We start from the raw sequence: 25,945 nt of genomic DNA, 5'->3' as shown, positions 1-25,945 counted from the left end.
AGTTCACTGACGAAGCTTTTCGGATTACGAGCGAAACCTCCGACACCTTCAAAGAAGTACCGATGAAGGCTGAAGAAACCTTTTCATCGCTGGACCACTCCTGTACGACTGAGAGCCTACACAGATCGAGTCTCATTGACTCCAGTAGCAGTCAGTCCCTCAGTGACCCATAACTAGGTTACTCTTCCCCCCGAATGTTTTTTACAATATGAATGCAGCATCAGCCCCCCCATGACACCCTCTTTTGTCTTCCAACTGTAGCGCATCTTTATGGCAGACTCAGAGCTGAGACTCCCTTGGGGGGAAAGGCGCCATATAACCCGGATGCACTCGAAGCAGCTTTGCAAACATGGACCGGAGCCTCGCAATGGGCTCATTTCAAAGTCGGATCTGAAGGAGGAAGTGGTCAGATGAGTTGAATCAAAGCCATATGAGTGGAGCGGGGATGACTTCCTGTTGCTCTTTCTGCCTACGCGCATCCTCGCCGCTTTGATTTCCTTGACGCAGGCCCCTCTTGTGAGCGTATGTCTAAGCGCAGCCCTTTGTCACGCCTCCTTACACTTTGCCGATACAAAGCGCAGCTGCACAACCCGTACGGAAAAGCCGCCCCTTTCTTAAATCAAGAGAAACAGGAAATTGCTGTTGAAACACAAACAAACAGAGCGACGGATTTGGTGGTCGTTGACCCCGGGGGTCGCTCAGTAGAAAGAGTACTGGTTCTCCACGGCTCGGGCCCGCCGGGTCCCGTCAGCGTCGTGGTAGTCCTCGGACGCGACGTTCGGGGTCTCCAGCAGGCGTTCCGAACTGCTGCTGCGGCTCTGTAAGCCTCCGCCGGTGCCCGGGTCGCTTCGGGAGAGGGAGGGCAGGGCGGTGGGCGAGGAGGAGGTACTTGAGGAGACGGGCGCGTCGGCGGTGGGCCCGGAAGAGGGCGAGATCCCGGGTGGTTGGGGCGAGGGGTCACGGCGACAGCTTGCGTCTCCTCTGGGAGGGGTAACGAGCGGAGGCACGTTCACATCTGTGGATCAGTGACAAGAGATTTTATTGTAGTTGTAGCCAATATTTTAAATGACGACTCTGAAACATGGATTTTTATCATCCGGAGTAATTTGTAGCTTAATGTTTCAGAAATAGTGAACAGTCCCCTTTCGTTCACAAATATCAGCACATATACAGTGATACTTGGCTTACGAACTTAATTGGTTCCCAGACAGACTGTGTAAGGTGAAAAGTGTGTCTCCCAAAAAATAATTTCCCATAGGAAACCATTAAAATGAGAATAATCCGTTCCCAGGTCCCCATAAAACATAATTTTCTACTTTTTAATTTTCTAAGCCTTAAAATTACACAAAATATACCTTATTTTATGTATAATAAATGTGATATAGTATTATAATTAAAGAAATAAACTGTACTGTATAATAAAGTCGTTTTATTGACCTTTGTGATGGTCGTTGATGTCACGGAGTGGCCGGTTTCATCAGCATTAAACACTTTATGAGGAATGTAGCCTTCTTTCACATCTTGAGGAATGATCCCTTGTAAGTGCTTTCTCTGTGATAATTTTACCTCGTTCCTCATCAATTGTGTTCTATTTAGCTGGGTTGATAGCTTTTTGCATCAGGTGTACAGATGGCTTGTGCGGGTTATTTATGGAGCCTGATTGATGGGATATTTTAACCTTGCAGTCTACACTCTGCCTTTGAACTATCAAAGTTGAAACTAGTCCAAATTTCACCTATTATCTATCCATTTTCTCATTCTCTCTCTGTCGTCTGCCTGTCTCTTTAAGGTTTAACGGCCTCACTCTCTCTCTGTCGCTCTCTGTCTGTGCCCCCACACCCTCACTGCTGCGTTCTTGACCAATCACATGGCTTTAACCGAAGACTGGGGGCGGGGAATAGAGGACAAAAACCGTCGGCTGCCATTTTGTTGTTAGAAGAACGGGCTCGTTCGCAAACAACACATCACTCATTGAGGCAGCTCCGTGTATGAAAAAAGTTCGTATGCCAAGGTAAAATATTCATCATTCAATATTTGTAAACCGAAAAGTTCGTAAGCCAAGGGGTTGGTAAACCGAGGTATCACTGTAATGGCAAAATATGTACAGAATTATGTTGTGTTGAGAAAATTATACGGTTATACATCAACATACAGTGAGACCTCAACTTACAAACACCTTAACTTACAAACTTTTTGTCTTACAAACGTCAAATTTATGAAAATTAAACCTTATAATAAGCACTATTTTCATAATACACACCCACCACGGCTGGCCGAGTGATCTTCGGCGGAAGCACACGACCGAACAGCACCAGAGGTTAAGTTACCAACAGTCCTTATGGAAGGTGACTCTCCTTCCATAAGCCATCAACGACCATCAAAAAGGTAAATAAAACTTTATTTTACAGCACAGTTTATTTCTTTAATTACAGTCCTCATGTAATGTGCCTCTCTTTCCAAACAGCTATTCCCTTTGACTTTCGACCTCCAACGCCATTCCATCAAGCCATAAATGACCATCACAAAAGTAAATAAAGTGACTTTATGATATAATTCTTTTCTTTCATTACAATACAATAGCGCATTTGTTATACATAGAATAAGGTATGTTGTGTGTAGTTTTAAGGCTTATTTAGTTGAAAAGTATATTTTATGGAAACCCGGGAATGGATTATTCCCATTTTAATGGTTTCCTATGGAAATTTTTTTTTGCAGATACACACTTTTCGCCTTAGACACTCTGTCTGGGAACCAATTAAGTTCGTAAGTTGAGGTCTCACTGTAATTGGCAAGAATCCTCAATATATTCCTCAATAAATATCATGGGTCGATCATTTTGGCTTGGTAATTTCAAAAGTAGCTCCCATTGCTGAAAAAGAATGAGCAACCCCTGGTTTAGAATAAAAAAACAAGTTGTCTCAATTTGGTCTGTAAATCCTCCCGAGGATAATAGTGGTTCACAGAGACCCCTCCAGTCTTCTACCCTGGATTTATTCTCCTTAAAGAGAAGCTGAAACTCAGTGAACCTGCACCGCGTTGGACCCTTTGCCCTGGCACGTCATGAATACCCTCCTGTCGAGGAGAATGAGTGGGCGATTATACCGCAGCGGCTTTGCATGCTGGCCCAAATTCGCCCTGTTCTGGTCGTTATGAAGGGGCCCTCTGTGCGCTTACATAGAGTGAGGGTTTGATTGTGGTGTAAAAAGGCATCATTGATACACCGCTCAGGCGTGTCTTTGGCACCGCTGTTACTGGAGTCGCTGAGAAAAGGATAATAAAGGAAAACCCCACACTGCCAGTGTTTACATGTTAGTTGTGAAAGAAAAGCCTTGTAGCGCCGAGCTAGCAAAAAGACACGGTCAAATCGCGCTATTCACATGAGCAAATAGCAAAGAAACACAAGGAAGTGGCTGTGTCAGATTCACAGGCCGCATGCATTTTATTTTTGTGGGGCGTCATGAAGCACTTTTGTTGTTATTTGACCTCAAACGGTTTCCAAATTCTAAAAAAGACAATTCGCAGGCATAATTAAATCATTATGAAATATGATGTACCTAATATAGGGTGACCCAAAAAAAAACACAGGCCCCAACTCTATTTAAGGCCCTGTTTCTTAGTGTTTTGTCCGAATGAAATGAAACTAGTTTATTATATTAAAAAAAACATTACATCAAAATACTAGGGTCCCTGGCCTGTTTTTCTCCGTTATACAGCATATGTTTTAGATTAGAGGTGTCAAAAGTACAGCCCGCGGGCCAGAACCGGCCCCCAAGGAGGTTTGATCAGGCCCGCAGGATAATTTAAAAGTGGAAAAGAAATGCACAAAAAACATGGAATTCATATTTTTAATGGGGTGCAATTCAAGGATTGTCCACTCGGGGGCAGAGTGGTGCTGTTTCGATCAACGTAGAAGAAAACAGTGGTGTTTTTTTTTTTTTTCAACCGCGGTTTCAACACCCTCATTAGCCAAAATGTCATTATCCAAACGGAGAAAAGTAGATAAGGAGTGTAGAATTTTCAATGTTTCGCAAAAACTAGTTCGTATGCCAAGATTATATTCTCGTGAATTTAATGTTCATTGTAAAGTTCATTAGCTAAAGCATTCGTAAGCCGAGGTATCACTGTATTCTTGTTGGACGTTGGCACGGTTACCTGCATTGGGGCTTCTCTGCACTTGAACGTAGGAGCGTAGCGTGATGTCCGCCGAGCCGCTAGACTCGAGCGGGATGGGGTGAGCGTGGAAGTGTCTTAGCATGTCTGACACGGTATGGAACCACAAATGGTGGACGTGGCACTGCCCGTTGTCGTTGACGGACAAACGCAAATGCTGGAAGAGCAAAGAGAAAGATGGCGGAGGCTTAGGTGGGGTCGGTGAATATTTTGAGCTGACGAAGCGAGACAGAGGTCAGTGGCGGGCGGAAGGGAGCAATCCAGAGGGCGAGCTGACAGCTTCCTCAACAAGGCAGTGCAGGAAATATGTAATAATAAATAATAAATAATATAAAAATATAATATAATATAATATAATATAATATAATATAATATAACATAATATAATATAATATAATATAATATAAGAAAAATAAATAAATAATAAAATAATAACAAATAAAAAATAAAAAATAAAAAAATAAAACATAAAATGAGGGCGTCTGTCCAAAATACAATGCAATACATACATATTGGTCTATATAGCGCTTTAACTCATTTGCTTCCATTCCTGAATTTATTCGGGAATTGAAAATATGACTTAGATCCCCATTCCCAAATTTGTTCGGGTTTAGTTTGGCTTGGGTGCCGATAATGTGCTGGCCAGACCTCTGGTAATGTATTTCTCTTCCACAAGGGGGCAGCATATGCCTATTTTCCATGTTAGCGCTTTGGCTATTAGCTATATAGAGTTTTGAAAGGCGCTTATAAATGAAATGTATTATTATTGTTGTTGTCATCTAGCTATCTATTAGCTATGTAGCTATCTAGCTATATATTAGCTAGCTAGCTAGCTTTCTATCTACAGTATTTGAGTTACTTCCAGGTTGAGTGAACACACAAGCACAGAGAGAAAGAATTGCCATTTTACGAAACGTTCAAATCATTTCATTTACTTTAAATTTGTCATTTCTCATTTTCTTACCTTGGCTTTGCCCTGGAAGTTGAAAGTGAGGACGTATTCGCCGGGCCGCGTCTCACTTTGACGGATCACAAACAACCCGTGGCTCCTGGCTCCGCCCGCCAGGACTAACTGAGCGGCACGGACGCGCGACAGCGTGCCGTGGAACCACGGATACCCGGCGAGGCTGGCGTCGCCTTCAGAATCCTTGGATCCTTCGCCGCCAGCTGAACATCCTAACACACAGCGGGATGTTGGTCATTGTGGCCCTGCTTTGAAATTGACTCTCCGAACTGAAGAACGTGCTAGAAATTCTGTCAACCATTCTTTTTCTTTTCAGCTGCCAATCAGAAGACTTGATATTAACTTTTAATTTAGAGTTAATGCGTCATGTTTTTTTTTTCCTCAGACATTTGCATCCTACTGTATTGATTTCACATGTTGACGGTTCCATCGCATATCATTGCATGAGGTTGAAATATCAAAAAAATAACCATCCTGGTTGATTTTCCCAAAGTCTACTTCTTCATGTCTTCCTCCTGAGGATCCCTATCGTCTATGGTGTCAAATTCAAGGCCTGCGGCCAGATCAGGTACACTTAATCATTTCTTGTGGCCCTTAAAAATATAAGTGTTGACCTCTAAATCAGTAAAAATGGCAAAATTGCTCATTATCTTATCTAATAATAATAACAATAATAATAACAACAACAATAACAATAATAGTAATAATACTAATAATAATAATACTAATAATAATACTAATACTAATAATACTAATACTAATAATAATAATAATAATAATAATAATGCTGTGAAATGTAAATTACTCCACTGCGAGACTCATCAAGGCTAATCCAATTCAATCCAATAATTTGAAGTATTTCCTCGATTTTACCTTTCAAAATAAAATTAACAAACTAAAACAAGTTAAAAAAAAACACATTTTACTTGACTTCTCAAAACTAACCACCCATTCTCTTCGTTGTGGGGCGATTGTGCTTTTTTTTGCGCCTGTAATGGGCAGGTTTTGAAAAGAAGAAAGGCACTGTCGCGGCTTGGAATTGAAGCGGATTTACGTGGGACAGGAGATCTTTTCGTCAATGGATGCTACAGCTTCGTGTTTGCTTTCAATATTTAGCTTGTAGCAAACGTGCACTTTCCACCATGACGTCCCTGATCCACTGGTGAAAAGGACACTTTGATCCTCTCTTCTTTCATCTTGAACTGCTTCATACAACAAAGAGGGTGTAGAAAGTGCTTAAAATTGAATGACTGTGTCTTTTGTGTTGTATCGCATTATTTGTTATTTACTTTTTTTTGTTTTGTTGTTTTGACTTCAAGATGGCGCCGCGAGAGTGGCTGCCTTTACAGCAGTACCTGTATTTTCTATTTCTACTTCTTCCTTTCCTTTCCTCATACTTTTTATCACTTTACTGCTGTGAAATGTCAATTTCTCCACTCCGAAACTAATAAAGGCTAATCCAATCCAACATGCAATAATAGGATGAAAATCTAACTGCCTCTTTTTCTTTCAAGATTTTCAAACACTAGCTGAAAATATGAAGAATGAATCTTATACAAAATGATGAAGATGTGAAGAAATGATTGCCTGTTGCGGAGTTGGAGCCCTGGGCCTCTGGGGACTGCAGGAAGCGCTCTAAAGGCACGTGGGACGGATGCTGGGTGAATGGGAGTTCCCTGCAACGCACTGAGGGGGCACTGTAATGCTCCGCCGCCGCCGTCGCTGCAGCACATAACCTCTCCGAAGCTCGGTACACACCTAAACAAGTCAGTTACCATCGGTTATTTGACATCCGTATGGACGTGCGTATGCGAACGTGACGACGCTCACCCTCAGAAAGCAGCTCGCAGCTGCAGGAGGTCACCATGGAGCAATCTTTGGATGAGGCCTGACCGTGGGGACACGACGCCAGTTCAATATCGTCGCCGCTGTCCCTGCAAAAGCGAGGACGCCCAGGGTGACCACCAGAGAATGTAAACAAACGCCGCCGTGTCCAATACACACATCCTACAAATAAAGTCCCTGTTGACATCCAAACCAACAAGGAGGAATGTCAGTCATTGCTGTTCGTGTGTGTGTGTGAGTTTGTCCATGTTTGTGTAAAGCGAGCCTGTCAAAACCTCCGCTAATTAGATGATTAATAGCCGTGTGTGTTTCTGCCCTCCTTCTGCCGCCCCCCCAAACTCCTTTTTCTGGCTTGCTTCCTTCCACAGCAAATATTTATGTGAAGGTTTACCCGGGGTCTATGCAGTCCTGGATGTCAGCAACCCAGGAGTTTTTCTGCAGCGAGTCGATCGTTTCCAGGATATATTCGCCTCCGTTCTCCACCTACGGAGCCCCCCCCCCAAAAAAGGGTTCTATTGAAAAACGTGGATGCACATTTTAAAAAAGTTCTTTTTCGGGGTGCTTGTTCCGTTATGTTACCTTTAGGACAAACGTATTGTCTTTGTCAGGCATCTCCAGGGGCATGGTGGTCCTCACCTCCACGATGGCTGTCAGTGGGATGCTCACCTTTGCTTTGGAAGACTGAACAAAGAGAAAAGATTTGAAATCATGAGGTTAAACGTTATAAGCTAATTTAGGTATAATATACAGTGAGACCTCAACTTACAAACACCTCAACTTACAAACTTTTTGTCTTATAAACGTCAAATTTATGAAAATTAAACCTTATAATAAGCACTATTTTCATAATACACACCCACCACGGCTGGCGGAGTGATCTTCGGCGGAAGCACACGACCGAACAGCACCAGAGGTTAAGTTAACGACCATCAAAAAGGTAAATAAAACTTTATTTAACAGCACAGTTTATTTCTTTAATTACAGTCCTCATGTAATGTGCCTCTCTTTCCAAACAGCAATTCCCTTTGACCTTCGACCTCCAACGCCATTCCATCAAGCCATAAATGACCATCACAAATGTAAATAAGGTGACTGTGATACAATGCAGTGTATTTCTTTCATTACAATACAATAGCACATTTATTATACATAGAATAAGGTATGTTGTGTGTAGTTTTAAGGCTTATTTAGTTGAAAAGTATATTTTATGGAAACCCGGTAACGGATTATTCCCATTTTAATGGTTTCCTATGGGAATTTTTTTTTGAGATACACACTTTTCGCCTTACACACTCTGTCTGGGAACCAATTAAGTTCGTAAGTTGAGGTCTCACTGTACTTAGTCCAGAGTTATTTGGACCAAAGCACAGCATGTATTATAAAATAAAACAAATATACAAAGAGCCAAAGGTTTTAGGGGGGTTTCAATGAGGGCGTTTTGAAGTTTTATGCAGCATGCTTTGATTGACAGATATGGGTATCCTCAGTTGACGAAACCACCAAGTCGAAACACATGTCACATGAAAAGACAGTCATCTTTACAGGAAACAGTTGGATGACAAACATTCGCCAGCCATTCACTCATTCACTGCCAGACATGTGCAAAAATGTGTCCACTCCAGTGCCAGGGTTTTTGTCATTGTCACTTGAATTCCAGGACCCACAGAATATTGAGTTTTAGGACTACATAAACATGCAATGAAACTGAAAATTAAGAAACTTTAGACTCTCTTCTTTCATCAGAAAAAAAAGAGTTAATTCCTAAATTATATGGGCCTGGAGTTATATGAGCTTGAAATGAGGGTGTCTGTCCAAAATACAATGCAATACATACATATTGGTTTACATAGCGCTTTAACAACAGCTGAAGCTGGAACAAAGCGTTAACATTGAAACAAAGGGAAATGATGCCCCCTGTTGAAGGGAATAAACATTGCCAGAGGCCATCGCCAGCGCTTTATCGGCACCCAAGCATGAAAAAACAAAACCCAAAAAAACGAATGGCGCACTACGTCATATTTGTAATTCCAGAATACATTTGTGAATGGCAGTGAAAGAGTTAATATAAAATATCAGCAAGTATGATATGCACAAGTGTATAAGTGGACTTGCTTTAACCAATCAATGCTCGAGTTGGCAACACACGGCCTGCTGGATGGCGCTGGAAACTGAATTTTTGCACACTAGCCACTGGTGAAGAGCATACTGGCCTGAGCTAGCATACTGTATCTGTAGCATTAAGCTGCATAAGCAAAGATATTGCACACTAGCCACTAGTGAAGAGCATACTGGCCTGAGCTAGCATACTGTATCTGTAGCATTAAACTGCATAAGCAAATATATTGTTTTGTAGATTTAATAACGGTTTTTCCAACCCAAAATGGCTGAAGAAGGCGGAATAAATTAATTTGGTTGCAGATATGCTGTTCAAGCCATTTTCAAGATGGACTTTTCAAGAATAGATGGGCATCATTCAAAAAGGTTGGACAGCTCCAAAGCTAGCAAAAATAGCAAATAATATTGCAATTTTATGAGGTTATCGTGAATCCACATGTTCATAGTAAAAAAAAAAAAATCGGATAGTATTTCTTAAGTTTCTTCAAGTTATACATTATTTCCTGGCCAACGGCACCCTCTAGTGGATGTGTATTAGTATCACACCACACTCGCAGCTAACTGATGCAGTTGTAGCACTACTGAAGGCCTAGGAGTGACATGCACGGACCGCCGCTGAGTTACACTGTATGATCTATTTCCAGATTCATTTTCAGATTCTTATCCTGTGCTAGCATATACTGTATACAGTGTATATAAATATATCCCAGCGGCTCGTGAAATATGTATAGTGTCAGTGTTACAATATAAAAATTCCTAATTAGTATTTTAATTTAGTAGTACCCCCCAAAAAAAAGACCACCGTTCATGCAATTGCATGGGGACCAAAGTGAAAATAACTCTTTTACAAGAAAACCCCCCACTTAGCACGAAAACAGATCTTCACACATAACAATTACACAACCTGTGTTTGGTTGTATGGCTAGCAAGATCCCTCATCCATGACAATTAAGGGCCTAAATGAGTCATGTAGCGAGAACCACAACCCTCGCCCCCGGTCTGAGAAGCGCCCAAACGCACGATAGAAACGGCCAATTTTTCACGCCATCAGCGGACTGTAGCCAACGCACAAACAGGAAGTGTGTACGCCATGCGATCAAAGCAAAGAGTCAGCCCCCCCGCCACCCTTACAATCCCCATTTGCCCTCTGCCAAGGAGAAGCTGAACACATCCAAAAGGGTGTGCTTCGATGTGTGGAGACTGGTGGTCTGGTTGAGGCTTATCAGATGATCTGTCTGGAGTAATAGCGCTCTCATCTTGATCTCGGCCACCGTACACACCCACAATTCCTGTTTGAGGATCACGTTTCAAGAGAACACCTCTACAATGTGCCGCTTCCTGTAAGATTCTGTTGGACTGAGCTAGCAAAGCCTCATCTAGCCTAGCAAGCTAGCCAGCACCACGCTTCAACAATGACGAGTAGGCTATATAAGAGATATGTTTATGGCTCTTAGCTGTTTTATCGGTGTCGAAAAGAAGTCAAGTTTAGTAGCTTTCTGCTATTTGTTGTTTTTTGTCGCCACTTGTATACTTTTGGAGTCATGTTCTGAAGAGTCTTTGGTCATGGCGATTAGTTGATGTGATTACCAAACTTTGAACTCATGTTCTACCCAACATAGATAACCAAGGCTAAAATATTTCACAATTTCATCTTGTTTGGCGTACTTGCTTTCAATTTGGGTGCACATTAATGATTTTCTTCCAAATGTTTGTTAAAATACAAGCAATGGAATCTTTCCAAAATGGCCGCTTCAACCCAAAATGGCTAACTTCATGTTTGTGTGTGGGAATGTTTTCTTCTTGTGGCTCACCGGTTGTTTGTTCGCCGTAAAATAATAAATTACATTCTTTGATGGAAATCCAGCGCCTTTCAAAACTCTCAAGGTCACTTTAGAGTCACAGGATAAGTTTTTCTGTGGGTGAGCAGCGGCAGCCACACGCGCCAGCGTTCACTCAACCCGGAAGTAACTCAAATAGAATAGCAAGACAAAGAGATAAAAAGCTAGCTAGCAAGCCAATAGATAGCTAATAGTTAGCCAGCCAGATAGCGATTGCACGGTATTGTACGGTATCACATTATTTTGTTTACATTTTTGTCCATAGTCACATTTAATTGTTTCTTTGTTTTTGTTTTTTTACAGCACAAATTATGACTCTTTATAACAGAGTCTGTAAAAGGTGGCCAGCCATGGCTTGGGTATAATTTGGTTGCTGAACTAAATAGGGATTAGCCGTGGCAGAGGACTGCATTTACGTGTGCACTGAAATAGAACATAATCAACATACCAGGGTGTGTTCTTTAGCACCGCCATACTGATTTTACGGGGAATGATATCATACTGGAATATTCAACTTCCACCCATGCGGTCCATACTTTACCACAATACTGACAGAGTACAACGGTTTGAGGTCATGAAGGCTGTCCAATGAAGGTGTTTGTACAGCACTGTAAGAATACAGTGATACCTTGGCTTACGAACTTCATTGGTTCCCAGACAGAGTGTATAAGGCGAAAAGTGTGTATCCCAAAAAATAATTTCCCATAGGAAACCATTAAAATGAGAATAACCCGTTCCCAGGTCCCCAAGCATTGATAGCTTTTTGCATCAAGTGTACAGATGGCTTATGCGGGTCGTTTGTGGAGCCTGATTGATGGGATATTTTAACCTTGCACTTTACACTCTGCCTTTGAACTATCAAAGTTGAAACTCGCTCACTGTCTTCTGCCTGTCTCTTTAATGTTTAAACCACCTCCCCTCACTGCTGTGTTCTTGACCAATCACATGGATTTAACCAAAGACTGGGGGCGGGGAATAGAGGAAAAAAAAACAGTCGGCTGCCATTTTCTTTTTAGAACGGGCTCGTTCGCGAACGACACATCACTCATTGTGGCGCTCCGTGTGTATCCCGAAAAATAGTTTGTATGCCAAGGTAAAGTTTTCATAAATTTAACATTCGTAAACCGAAAAGTTCGTAAACCAAGGGGTTCGTAAACCGAGGTATCACTGTATGTCCTCATGCGACACAAAAGGACTTGTTCTCGCTGACAATGTGTTGCGCAGGATACAAAAAATGGTGGCACTTTCTTTTTCACCTTGTTATTGCTTCCATGGGAACAATTACAACAATCGGTAAGTCGTCACACACTTTCGTTAAGCAGGATTATGCAAAATGGAAAGAATCAATTTTCACGGAAAGAAGCCTTTTGATTTTGGTGAGAATATGGATATAGGAATCTAATTTTAACTCTTTCAGTTGCCTTGGCAACAAGCGAACCGTCCACCCTATTTAATCAGAATGGCAACACCGGTCCCTAAACCAGAAAGTCACATGCTATTCATTCATTTTCTATAGCGCCTGCTCTTATTTGTGCTATCGGTGAGCTGGAATCTATCCCAGCTGTCTTGCACAAGAGATGGGGTACAACCTTGACTGGTCGGTTGAAGGCCACGTAGAGACAAACGGCCATTCACACAGTTAGTCTTCAATGAGCCGTGTTTGAGGGAATTTCGGAGGAAACCAAAGTAACAAGGAAAAAACGCACACAAGGTCAAGAAAAAAAATGAAGACAGAGAAAAGAACTATTTCTATACAACATATCCTGTTCACGTTTACAGGGACCTGAAACATATCCCTCAGAGAAGCAAACACCAGACTACTTTCAGTCCATCTTAGTGCTAAGAGCCTACAATAAATACTTTCATTCACATTATCACTGTGTGGGAGTTGAACCCAGGCTGACTGCAATATTAATGACTGCTGCTTCGCTAACAGGACAAAAAACACTACAAGGCAAGACGATAATGATAATAGCGGCCACACGCGCCAGCGTTCACTCAACTTAAATAAAATAATTTCATTCTTTTCATAACTTTGCTGCTGTGAAATGTAATATTTCTCCACTGCGAGACTAATAAAGGTAAATCCAATCCAATAGAAAGTTATCCAGCTAGCTAATAGATAGCCAGACAGCCATACACTGTAGCTAATAAATAGCTAGCTAGACAGCTAACATTTTTGCACAGTACTATCAACTACAAGAAGCGTATTCATCATAGGATACGTTTTTCTGTGGGTGAGTAGCAGAAGCCACACGCGTCAGCGTTCACTCAACCCGGAAGTAACTCAAATAGATGGAAAGCTAGCTTCCTCTTCTTTTCCTTTCGGCTTTTTCCTTCAGGGGGTCGCCACAGTAAATCAGTGTCCTCCATCTTTAGAGGTTTGATCCGCATGTTTGTTTTGGCCAAGCTTTTACGTCGGATGCCCTTCCTGACACAACCCTCTGTATTTATCCGGGCTTGGGACCGGCACAAGAAGACTTATGTCCCTTTGTCGCTACAGAACAAGCAACTCGCTCAGTAAAAGGCTCCCAAACACAAAATGGTCATCGACACAGCAACATTCAAAAGAGCAAAAACTATACTCACCATTTGGAAAGCTAGCTAATAGATAGCTAATAGCTATCTATCCAGCCAGCCAGCTAAATAGCCATGTAGCTAGCTAGCTGACCTTTTTCCAAAATCAATTCATGGATCCATTTTGTGCACTACTTGTGCAAATTATTTTGGAGGGCATTTTTTTTTCATTCCCCACATCGAAAATGTAATCAATAGTTCAAAGTGACTGTTTCCGCTGCCAGGATAGCAATGGATGTGTGGTCAGGAAGCCAGGAAGGAGACTACCTGGTCACTTTAATCATCCGACACCGCTGAGTATGCACTCCGGTGATGTGAACACGACAGCGATGATAAAGCTTTTCGTCCTGTGCGCAAGCGTTTCTTTTACATGTCGACGTGAATGGAAAACAGCATGTGAAAGTACTGGGGATGAACAATTTCATGTTCCTTCTGCCAGTGACTCATGCGACTATTTTGGTCCTTCCCCGTGCTGTTACCGCGTGCATGAGGAAGCGATCAGGTCGGATTTTCTGCAACAGCGGTTTTTGAAGATTTCAATGTGCTAACAGAGGTCAATGAGACAGCTTTATTAATCTTTCCACCTGCTTACCCTGCCCCCGAGCATCATCCCCCTCATCGTCTCCACTTTCTCACGGTATTCTTCCAAGCGCCTCTGGTACCTTCACCCTACGTTCGGAGATTTACACGCCCTCAAGCTGCACTGCCAGGCGACCTTCTTAAAGGACAACCGACACCTTCGGACGAGTTGTGTCCATAATTTGTAAAATCACTTCAAATGACTTCGACTGAGCGCATTTTACAAATATTCCAGCCGCATATAGCTATATTTTACGTTTTAAGACTCACTCTGAATATTCAGGAAGTCTTGTTTTCGAGTTGATGACGATGCCTGACACGACGTCACGTCAGGAACGCCCCTGAACGCCCGAGAAAGCGACACACAACGCATTTTGGGTACTTTGGTCTGAAAACATCGTGTTGATGATGAAATTAGAAGGGAAAAATATAAATAACGGGATGGTGAATGAACTACTATTTGATACTAGTTGACACAAATTCCGAGCAGACAAATCAGCCAATTTCCAACGGGGCTTGGGCGCCATCTTGTGCATTTTCTGGGACGCTACATTGGAGTCCAGACGCCTCAAAATGAGTCGGAAGGACTTCTTTAATCGATTGCAAACATTTATGCTTTTCTCTTCAGGCCTATTTGAATCATATTCATAACTGGATGAGTAACAAGAAAGCATCTTCTCCGAATCTGAAGCCATTGTTTTGATTCTCAAGAATCGCAAGACGTCCTGGCGTGACGACATGAACAAGAGGGCTGGACCTTGTGAAACTGAAACTTTCTGAGGTCATTTTGAAGTAGATTTGGGACACTTTTAACTCATTTTTATTGGTGTTTTGCATTTGACTAAAAATATCCGCCTGCATGTTTTGGGTATTTTAGATGCTATAAAACGTTTTTCTGATGTCAGTTAGGAAACAGAAAAATGGTTCCGGTTGTCCTTTAAAGCTCTTTCAGGTAGACGCGACGGTAGTGTGTGAGAGCATACCTTCGGTGGGACGTAGAACTCAAGCAGGAATCTGTCAGCTCCTTCGTCCTTCTTGCTCTTCCGTAAGAGCAGGCGGCACTTCTGCCACTGCGCAGCGCCCACGCAGTTGGTATCATCGGCCACCATGAACCGAAGCGCCCCTTCCCTCTGGATCTCCAGCATTTCTGCCTTGTGGCCCTGGCAGCCTCTTGGTAGTCGCAGCTTTTGAGACCACTTCTCTCCTCCCGCCGCCGCCGATGTGATCTCGCCTCCGGCAGCTCCGCTCCCGTTGGACTTTCTGGCCGCGGAGGGACCGTCAGGTTCTGGGGAAGCACGGCGATGCCACATCTCCTTGACCCCGTCCACCACGCAGAGGCTCATGTTCCTCAGCGAGAAGCCCTTCTTGAAACGCGCTTTGGGGTGGCTCACCGACACGTCTTCCGAACTGCGGGACTGACCCAGGGCGGAGACCTTATGCGTGGGCTGCTGTCCACGGGCGCCAGCCGTAGCGGTGCCTCCGCCACGTTCTATCCCGCCCCCTCCGCTGTCCATGCTATCCAGGGATTCGCTGGAGGCGCCGGCGTCCTTGCGTCTCTGGTAGAGCTCGTGGCTATAAGACAAAGGGCAGCCCTGGATCCCCAGGAACGGAACGATGCTGTACTTGGGTGCGACGTTGAAGCCGTCGTCGCCCAGGGAGGATGCCTGATTCTCCCGAGCCTGGCTCAAAGCAGCGGAGAAGCACTCCAAAAAGTGTTGGGTAAAATGTTGAGAAAAGCTGACGTCTGCGCCTGGAGAATCGTAACACGGGTTCTCCGACAGAAAGCGCTGGAACTTGTCCGCAAAGTCTGCGGCGGAGGCTCGCGCGTGGAGTTCGCAGAACTCTCGCCAGTCAGGAAGTGGGCATGAGGAGGAGAGCTCCGGGCTACCGGGCACCGACGCTCCGTTCATCACTAGGCCATGCCAACCTACCGAGGAGAGGCTGGGGAGGAGAAGCACAAAGGGATGAGGTTCTACTCTGTGAACAGTCAACAAAGTCAACGAAAAACTGCAGATCCAAATCACTTTTGATTTCAAGACACGTTCACACACTCAGTAGTACCTCCACCAAGGCTAGGCCATCCTTATTTGGATGGGTTTTAAAATGTCTCATACTGAACAGTAAAGCCGAAGCGTTGAAGGGCTCCATTTTGGTGGCTTCAGTATAGCATCTCTGTTTTTTGCAGATGATCTGGTACTGTTGGGGCCTTCAAGTGGGGCTCTCCAACTCTCACTGCAGCGTTTCGCAGCCGAACGTGAAACGGTTGGGATGAGAATCAGAACCTCCAAATCTGAGACATCGGTTCTTAGTCGGGAAAATATGGAGTGCCTTCTCTGGGTCCGGGAGGAGATTTTGCCCCAAGTGGAGGAGTTTAAGTATCTGAGAGTCTTGTTCATGATTCAGGGTAGAAAGGAGTGAGAGATCGACAGGCGAATCCATGCGGTATTTTGCTGTGATGCGGACTTTGTACCAATCTGTCGTGGTGAAGAAAGAGCTGAGCCAAAAGGCAAAGGTCGATCCACATCCGAACCCTCATCTATGGTCAAGAGGGATGTACAGTACATAGAGTACATAGAGTGTTCGTAACTTCCATATTGGATTTTGACAAATGCAATATTTTTTTTCAGCTTCGCATCTTTTGGGAAAGGGTTTGACTATTTTAAGTCATGGTTCGAAAACAATATTGGAGGGGGAAAAATACATATTAGAGTGTAAACAGACAAATAAATCTCCCTGTTGAGGTATTTCCCACCAGGAAGAGGCCCTGGGGGACGACCAAAGGCATGCCTGGGAGACCGTCTCCCGGTTGGCCTGGCTTTGCTTTGGAATTCCGACGGAAGAGCTTGATGAAATGGTTGGGGAGAGGGAAAGTCTGGACTTCCACAACCAAAGACCAGATAAGCGGAAGAATATGAATGGAAGGTAAACAGAAACTGTAACAGTTCATTTAGTTAGTTAATTTCATGGCAAGTAGCAAACTCATATGAAGTATAACTCGGTGTTTGGGTATTTGTCTTGATGTCAAATTCCCATCTTTCACCGTCGGGAACCATCAACAAATGTCCAATTTCATACTGGAACGAATTCACAACAGTGCTGTTTTGAATCTTTGCTGCATGTCATCCAATCCTCCCTTCATTTCCTGTTATTGTTCAGCAATTGCTGTATAATAAGATCAAATGGGATGGCGGAAACACCAGGAAATGCCGTGATCAAAAGGGAAATCGGGGAAGTCTGGCACGGCCGTGAGCTTGCCCAGTGCGACTTTAGTGACAAGCGATCGGATTATGGCCACGGTCTGCTTGAGGGTTCTTTCGGAGTACTTTGAAGGACTCTTGGTGGCCCATTCATCTCATTCACTGTTGTTTGGCTAACTAAGCCAAATGTCACTGAGTTTTTAAGCCTACTTCAATTCAAAGGAAGTCATCTCATTCTTTATGGCGATTTCTGGTCTGTCCAAAAAGTGCGGCCACACAAGTCGGCATTTTTGTCCGAATCTTGAAGACATTAAAGACAAAATGAGAGATTTTTAGTTTCAAGGAAGTTGTTAAAGAGGCTCTCGTACACGGAGGATAAAAAAGCTAACATATTTTACCCTATTTTACAATCTTTGAATGGTGGATTCTGGGGTCAGCAAAAATAATGCTGCACAAATTCAGACTCGATCCTACGACACTGCCTTCCTCTCTTCACTTCTTTTAGCTATCCAGCTATCTATCTAGCAAGCTACCTAGCTAGCTATTTGCTGTGTATTACCTGGCTAGCTCGCTATGTAGCTGGCTATCTATTAGCTATATAACTATCTAGCAAGCTATTGGCTATCTCTTAACTAGCTAGTTACCTTTCTATCTATTTGAGTTACTTCCGGGTTGAGTCAACGCTGGTGCGTGTGGCTAATCACGCACAGAAAAACTGATTCTGTGACTATAAAGTGACCTTGAGAGTTTTGAAAGGCGCTTATAAATGCAATGTACTATTATTACTGCCATGAGAAGAGGCGCCACAGTGTTATGTCAAGGCACACATGCTAACTTCCAACACACGAATGACGGGGACACATCTGCGTAGAAGCATCGGGCTGTAACACACATGTTGATCCTATTATTTATTTCTGTGAAGCACAACACATAAAAGGATATCAAGACGGAAGTGGGCAGTCAAGGCGACACACACCCACACGCACCCACAAACACAAAGGATGGCAAACATTCCACATGTGGTCAAAAGGCTTTTCAGGCAGCATACGACACATACGTGCTGAAATTGACAGAATTTCCTGGGAAAGCAGATTGATGGTTCATCCATCTTGTTGTCAACAATTCGCTCGGACGTGCCTCCACTGGAATGGAGGAGAAGGTCGTTTTTCAATGTCAGTGAGGAAACATTGTAATTAGGTGACAGACAGTAAATGAGAACTTAAACCATTGTTCCTCTCGGGGGGCCATCATGAATTTGAGGAAGTCAATAAAATGTTTAATCCACTCCATATATTACATATAGAATGCACAAAAACTTAAAGGACAACCGACACCATTTTTTTGTTTCCTAACTGACATGAGAAAAACGTTTTATAGCATCTAAAATACCCAAAACACGCAGTCTGACATTTTTTGTCAAATGCAAAACACCAATAAAAATGAGTTAAAGTGTCCCAAAACTACTTCAAAATGGCGGGTTTCAGAAGGTCACGCCCCCTTGTTCGTGACATCACGCCAGGACATCTTGCCTTGCTCTAGAATCAAAACAATGGCTTCAGATTCGGAGAAGATGCTTTCTTGTTACTCATCCAGTTATGAATATGATTCAAATACGTCTGTGTAAAGTAAGCTCTCAGTCGTACAGGAGTGGTCCATCGATGAAAAGGCTTCTTCAGCCGTCATCTGTACTTTTTTTGAAGGTGTCGGACGTTTCCTTTCTTATCCAAGATGCTTCTTCAGCGAACGAAAGTCTTACTGATAGTATCGGCCCTATATATCCCTAATGTCCAGACATAGCGGCGCCGGACACTGCTATGATAGGTCCCTACTCTCAGATTGGGGGGAACAGAGGACCACTCCCTGCTGCCCCACCAATTGTTCCTACATTCCTGACTAACGACTGGCCTGATTGCCCCACTCCCTCCGGTATCCCTAATGCTGATGAGGGAATGTCTGCTGGGAATTTGTGTTATTATAGTTGTCTTGGTCCAACACACAACGATTAACAATCGCGTTATGTATGTCTTTTCCTTCTAATTTCGTCATCAACAAGGATCAGCATGATGTTTTCAGACCGAACAAAGCCGAAATGCATTGTGTGTCGCAATGTCGGTCACGGGCGTTCCTGACGTGACGTAGGGTGAGGACTCGTCACCAACTCAAAAACAAGATTTCCTGAATATTCAGCGCAAGTCTTAAAACGTAAAATATAGCTATATGCGGTGGAATCTTTGTAAAATGCGCTTAGTAGAAGTCATTTGAAGTGTTTTTACAAAGTATGGACGCAACTTGTCCGGAGGTGTCGCTTGTCCTTTAAGGGACTGTCGACAGTCATGCGTCCATCACATCGGCTCCATTCATTCAGTTTTTGTGCATGCACGCAGGTCAATACATATTCAGCTAAGAACCTACCATGGGCCAACTTTCCACTCATTCAACAAAACAACAGTTGAGTTTGTCAAGTTGCGCACACAGACAAGGATGTGTAACGAATCCCCCCCCCCCACTCGCACCACCGACACACCCACAGACTCCCAGAGTCAGCATGAAACACAAACCGCGGGACGGGAGGAAGTGGACGGCTCTTGTCTCAGCACACTTTGGCTGTATGTTGCTTGTATGATTGACAAACAAGAGAATGATCTGTGAATGAAAGAAGCAGCCAGAGAGGACGGCGTAGAGGGAGGTTTGCCTGTTTTGGCTGCAGCTGCTAAAACAATCGAGTGAGTGTGAGTGTGCGTAGGTGGAATTAAACACTAAGGACGGAAGGGAGGTGAGGCATCCCCCCCCAACCCCTCTTCGGCTTTCAACCTCAGAGCCACTGGACCCTTTTCCTCCTTCTGCTAGCTCCTCCCAATCTGTTGTTAAGATCTACCACCACTGTGCCTCCTCTGCCTCCCCCATCCTCACCTCCCCTGAGGGTGAGGTGAGGCCTGATATCTCCGTCAGATGCTTGGGATTACTGCATGCAAGAGTAAACTGAGCAGGGAAGAAAGGAAAAAGGAAATGTAGCCTGGAAAAAAAATCTTTTTTGTCTTCTTCCTGTATTACAGGCAGACCTCTGGGAGTGACAGAGGATGCTGCTAGACCACTAAGGTGTCCACCAAAAAATATTGAAATAAAAATCATCAAAAAAGCAAAGTCCAATTTGGTCAAAGTAGCTAATGAAACTGTCTTTGATAGTCACAATGGAAACAAGTTCAGGCTGCTGCTGTTTATTATTATTATGATTATGATTATGATTATGATGATTGTGATAATTATAATTATTATTAGCTAGCTCTCTATTTACTATCTAGCAAAGTCAAAAGTCAGCTGTATTATCAAATATGCTAATATGCATGATACAGCACAGATGAAATTATTGTCCTCTCGGACCCAGCATGCAAGGCACTTATAATGACTTTATCAAACATAATAAACACGAAAACGCCAATTACATCTATAATAATAATAATAATAATAATAATAATAATAATAATAATAATAATAATAATAATAGCAAGCTAGTTATCAGCTATGCGAGCAAGATTTCTATTTGAGTTACTTCCGGGTTGAGTGAATGCTGGCGCGTGTGGTTGCCGCTACTCACCCATAGAAAAACGGATACTGTGACTGTAAAGTGACCTTGAGAGTTTTGAAAGGCGCTTATAAATTAAAATCTATTATTATAACTCATTTACTGCCATTCAAGAATTTATTCGGGAATTGAAAATATCACGGAGAGCGCCATTCCGGACAGCCACCCTCATTTCAAGCTTATATAACTCCAGACCCATATAATTCAGGAATTAACTTGTTTTTTTCCACGCCAGTGCCAGGGTTTTTGTTATTGGCACTTGAACTCCAGGACCCACAGGATATTGAGTTTTAGGACTACATATACATTCAGTACAGTGTTAGAAACTTTAGACCCTCTTCTTTGATTGCTATCTATTAGCTATCTCGCCAGATCGAAAGCTATTAGTTATCGATTAGCTAGCTAGCTAACTTTCTATTTATACGAGTTATTCCGGGTTGAGTGAACGCTGGCGCATGTGGCTGCCGCTGCTCACCCACAGAAAACTTGATCCTGTGACTGTAAAGTGACCTTGAGAGTTTTGAAAGGCGCTTATAAATGAAATGTAGCATTATTATTATTATTATTATTATTATTATTATTATTATTATTAATCAGGAAAAAGTTAATTCTTAAATTATTTGAGTCTGGAGTTATATACGCTTGAAATGAGGGCAGCTGTCTAAAATACAATGCAATACATACATATTTGTTTGTATAGCGCTTTTACAACAGCTGAAGATGGAATAAAGCGCTAACATGGAAAAAAGGGAAATGCTGCCCCCATGTGGAAAAGAAAAAACAATGACGGAGGCCATGGCCAACGCTTTATCGGCACCCAAGTATGAAAAAAAAAACAATTTGGGAATAGCGCTATATGTCATATTTTCAATTCCCGAATAAATTCGTGAATGGCAGTGAATGAGTTAAAAAGTTGAGGAGATTGATTTAAATATTTTCACTCATATTTTCTTGTGTCCATTTTCATATGTTTCTTTTCTCACGCACATGCACATTTTCCAAACACAAACATTACAAGCACAAACACGCAACCCTGTGAGCTTCTTCATGCCAGCAGCACGCTGACCGTGATCGGTTAATGAGCATGATTGGTCATGTCGTGCGCTCACCCCAGGGGGTTTAGGTCTGGCCATGTTTGCTAAGATTAGCCTACACTGTGCATATGCGCATGCACTCACACGCGAAAAAAAAACAAAACACACAAACACAGCTTGCAGTACAGACAGTCCAGCCGACGGAGTCACGCACCGTCACTCTGAACTCATTAAGGATATTATTTTATATAAGATGTAAATAGGACTCGGGATTGAGGACGTTTGAGGACAAAATAGCTGCAATGTCCCATTCACAAACTCCGACGGTCACAGTCAAACATCATATTGATTATATCAACATGACAGTCACGATTAGATTAGTAAGGATTGTTGCGGTGTACCAGCATGCGGCTTCAACACTGGCTGGAAACAAAAATGACGACTGAGGAGGACGTTGACTGTAAATGCTATTGATACGTCTGTCTATAACTGCTATCCCATAGTTGACCAGCAGACGGCTGTGTTGTATTTTTCTTGACATTACGTTGGGTTGTTGTCACTTCTGGTACAGGTTTTACTTTCCGCGCTAGGACAACCGACGTCTCCGGACAAGTTATGTCCATAATTTGTAAAATGGCTTCACATGACTTCTACTGGGCGTATTTTAATAAGATTCCACCGCATATAGCTATATTTTACGTTTTAAGACTCGCGCTGAACATTCAGGAAGTCTTGTTTTTGAGTTGGTGACGAGTCCGTACGTGACGTCAGAAAAGGACCGCCTCCTCACCGTAAAAAAAGACACATTGTAGCATCTTTCCATCACGTCAATGTATTTTGCTGTACTGTTTTTTTTAAACCATGTCTTACACCCAAAAGCCGCCAACAGAGGGAGGCAAACTCCATGGAAAGAATGTGTCACAGCTGTGGAAAAGAGCTGATTCATTCCTCACCGGAGCTGGTCGCCATTTTTCTGCCTCTTTTTGAGACAACCCCCCCCCCCCCCGCCCGTTTGCCTCAAAATGGCCCAAATAAATTCTTTAATCGATTGCAAACATGTATGCTTTGCTCATCAGGACTGTTTGAATCATATTCATAACAGGATGTGTAACAAGAAAGCATATTCTCCGAATCTGAAGCCATTGTTTTGATTTACAAGCAATGCAAGACGTCTTGGCGTGACGTCACGAAAGGGGGGCGGGACTTACTGAAAATGCCCAATTCGCAGCTCATTTTTTTGCAGATTTTGGACACTTTAAGTCATTTTTATTTGACTAAAATATCATACTGCATGTTTTGGGTATTTTAGATGCTATAAAACGTTTTTCTGGTGTCAGTTAAAAAACAAAAAAGTGACATCGGTTGTCCTTTAAGTTTCATTTTCAGTGAGAAGACGGCGAGAATGGACATGCTTTATCGCTGTACTGTTTAGCAAGGAAACGATAAAAAAGGACGAAGATCAAAACTTCCATTTCGGACGGAAAGCGAGCAAAGTGGTTTGTACGATTTTATTGCACGTTTTATTTCATTGATGTAAAGTCCATATGTGAGAACATGTCCGAACGTCACAACGTGTAGTTATTCATAAGCAAGACTTCCGAGCACATAGCACCGAAAAGACCTTGTCCTTCATCGACGGACACTGTCGCGTAATGCAAATCGGGAACAAGCCTTGGCTTCCATATGGCAGCCAGGGATAAAAGGACGGAGAACAAAACGTGTAGGAGACACACATTCCACCGCTGACTTCCATTTCCTGTCACTCACCCACCAGTCTAACTAATTTCGCAGATGAGCGTAGGCCTCTAAACACAGTACGAGGGTGACATCGCCACCCTGAGAGTTACTTGATGGAATAGAGTTACGACATGTTCAGAAGGATAGTTATTCAACTCATTCACTGGCATTCATGAATGTATTCGGAAATTGAAAATAGGACATAGAGCGCCATTCCCGAGTTTTTTTTTTCATGCTTGGGTGCCGATAAAGCACTAGCCGCGGCTTCTGACAATGTTTTCAGCAGCTTCAGCTGTTGCTAAATCACTATATAAATTATGTATTGTATTGTATTGTATTTTGTACATCTGGCCCAATTTAAAGCTCAGATAACTCCAGACCCATAAAACTTAGAAATTAACTGTTGTGAACTGTTGCGTCCACTCCAGTGCCAGGGTTTTTGTCATTGTGACTTGAATTCAAGGACCCCCAGAATATTGAGTTTTAGGACTACATAAACATTCAATACAGTGTTCGAAACTTTAGACCCTCTTCGTTAATTGCTATCGATTAGCTATCTAGCTAGCTAAATAGCTTGCTAGCTATTGGTTATCGATTAGCTATCTAGGTAACTTTCTATCTATACGAGTTATTCTGGGCTGAGTGAACGCTTGCGCATGTGGCTGCCGCTGCTCACCCACAGAAAAATTGATCCTGTGACTGGAAAGTGACCTTGAGAGTTTCAACAAGCCCTTAAAAATGAAATGTATCATTATTATTATTATTGTTGTTGTTGTTGTTGTTGTTATTAATCAGGGAAAAAAATAGTTAATTCTTAAATTATATGGGTCTGGAGTTATATGAGCTTGAAATGAGGCCGGCTGTCCCAAATATAATGCAATACATACATATTAGTTTAGATAGCGCTTAAAAAAAATAGCTGAAGCTGGAACAAAGCACTAACATAGAAAAAGGGAAATGATGCCCCTTTGTGGAAGGGAAAAATATTGCCAGAGCTCTGGCCAGTGCTATATCGGCACCCAAGCAAAAAATAAAAATAAATAAATTAAAAAATTCGGGAATGACGCTCTACGTCATATTTTCAAATCCCGAATAAATCCGTGAATGGCAGTGAATGAGTTCATAACGAGTTTTCACATTGCTTCTTTGTGTCGCTTGAATAAAAATCAGCAAAATAATAATAATAATAATAATAATAATAATAACTAATACATTTCATTTCTAAGCGCCTTTCAAAAGTGTCATAACCAATCTCAATGTTGCTCTCCCCGCCCCCTCTCACTTTATTTGATCACTGTTGACTATGATCTCAACACACCACGGTTTGGCCTAATAAAAGCCACCCAAAGGGAAGTCAATAACATGGCCATCAGCCGTAACAGAGGCCTGCTCTGGTGCCAACAGTGGACTTCATGAATGGAGGCTGCTTGAATGGCTGTCACATTCAAGCAGCGGAATGAATGGCAGTTGTTGGAGAAAACACCATGAAGCTAGACGCCCACTCGGACACCACCACTGACCAGGGAAGCGGGCTTGGAGCCCCATTAAACGGCTAAAAAAACGCTCACACGCACTCACTCCCCCCAGGTGTCGCTTTTTAAACCCAGCTGCTCCCCATTTGGTTCATCATCACCCACTCAAAGTGACAGTCACCTCTCCAGTATGTCCGAGATGTGGTTCACGCTGAAAACAAACCACTCTCGTCCTCCTCAACATGGAAGCTATTTTTTTGTCTCACATCACACATGACACCAGGGATGAAGGATGCTGACACATTTTGGCAGGGCTCACCTCAAAGCGGGACGGGTGTCATGACGACGACGACGACTGCAGGACCACAATGGGGCTTCGGGAGGTCTTCTTATTCGCGTTCGAACGTGGCCATTCACACTTGGTCGGCCAATGTCGTTGCACTCCGCTCGGATATGATTTCTTCACGGACCGGGGTGGTCATACTCCATCCTTGCGAGCGTCGCACTGTGAAGCGGCTTGGCTGCGAGTGGCTGACACCGAATGTCGGTGTTTGCCTGACAAGTTAGCGGGAGAATGATAAACCACTTCCGGTTTGGCGCTTCCGTCGTAAAACTCTCACTTGCGTGCATTTCGCTAAAACTTGAATTGGTTTACGTCTAAAAAGATTAGTTCAATAATAAACCTGTAAAGTTTGACTGAGTTAGACAGAACCTTTATGTTGTTATTCAAACGTACCGGGTCTGTATTTGACCGTAATTTTATTTTGAAAATAAAACAAAATATGTGCATTAGCTTATTCAAAATGTTCTTGGTGGAGCGTGTAAATGTGTGTGTGC

At 42.8% G+C, this 25,945-nt stretch overlaps 1 protein-coding gene across 1 annotated transcript; it reads right to left on the bottom strand.

Moving 5' to 3' along the window:
• Window positions 1–6: 6 nt before the first annotated feature.
• sh2b2 (SH2B adaptor protein 2) lies at window positions 7–25,650 on the bottom strand. Its single transcript, XM_089013877.1, has 9 exons — window positions 25,428–25,650; window positions 15,072–16,029; window positions 7,559–7,660; window positions 7,371–7,462; window positions 6,965–7,068; window positions 6,722–6,892; window positions 5,135–5,346; window positions 4,153–4,327; window positions 7–1,015 (listed from the first exon to the last, which is right to left on the bottom strand). The coding sequence occupies exons 2-9, from the start codon at window positions 15,996–15,998 to the stop codon at window positions 699–701; spliced, it is 2,100 nt and encodes a 699-aa protein (XP_088870003.1). The 5' UTR covers window positions 15,999–16,029; window positions 25,428–25,650; the 3' UTR covers window positions 7–698.
• Window positions 25,651–25,945: the final 295 nt, after the last annotated feature.

Source organism: Hippocampus bargibanti, linkage group LG14 (genome assembly GCF_051943395.1).
Source record: "Hippocampus bargibanti isolate YZ-2025 linkage group LG14, ASM5194339v1, whole genome shotgun sequence".
Taxonomy (NCBI): domain Eukaryota; kingdom Metazoa; phylum Chordata; class Actinopteri; order Syngnathiformes; family Syngnathidae; genus Hippocampus; species Hippocampus bargibanti.
This window is presented reverse-complemented; position numbering and strand designations above follow the sequence as displayed.

Excerpts from the sequence above, each read along its gene's own strand:
- sh2b2 (XM_089013877.1), bottom strand. The coding sequence starts at position 15,998 with ATGAACGGAGCGTCGGTGCCCGGTAGCCCGGAGCTCTCCTCCTCATGC. Across the intron at positions 7,069-7,370 it reads CAGGACTGCATAGACCCCGG|GGACAGCGGCGACGATATTG; the intron begins GTAAACCTTCAC and ends TCGCTTTTGCAG. Across the intron at positions 4,328-5,134 it reads ACTTCCAGGGCAAAGCCAAG|CATTTGCGTTTGTCCGTCAA; the intron begins GTAAGAAAATGA and ends TTGCTCTTCCAG.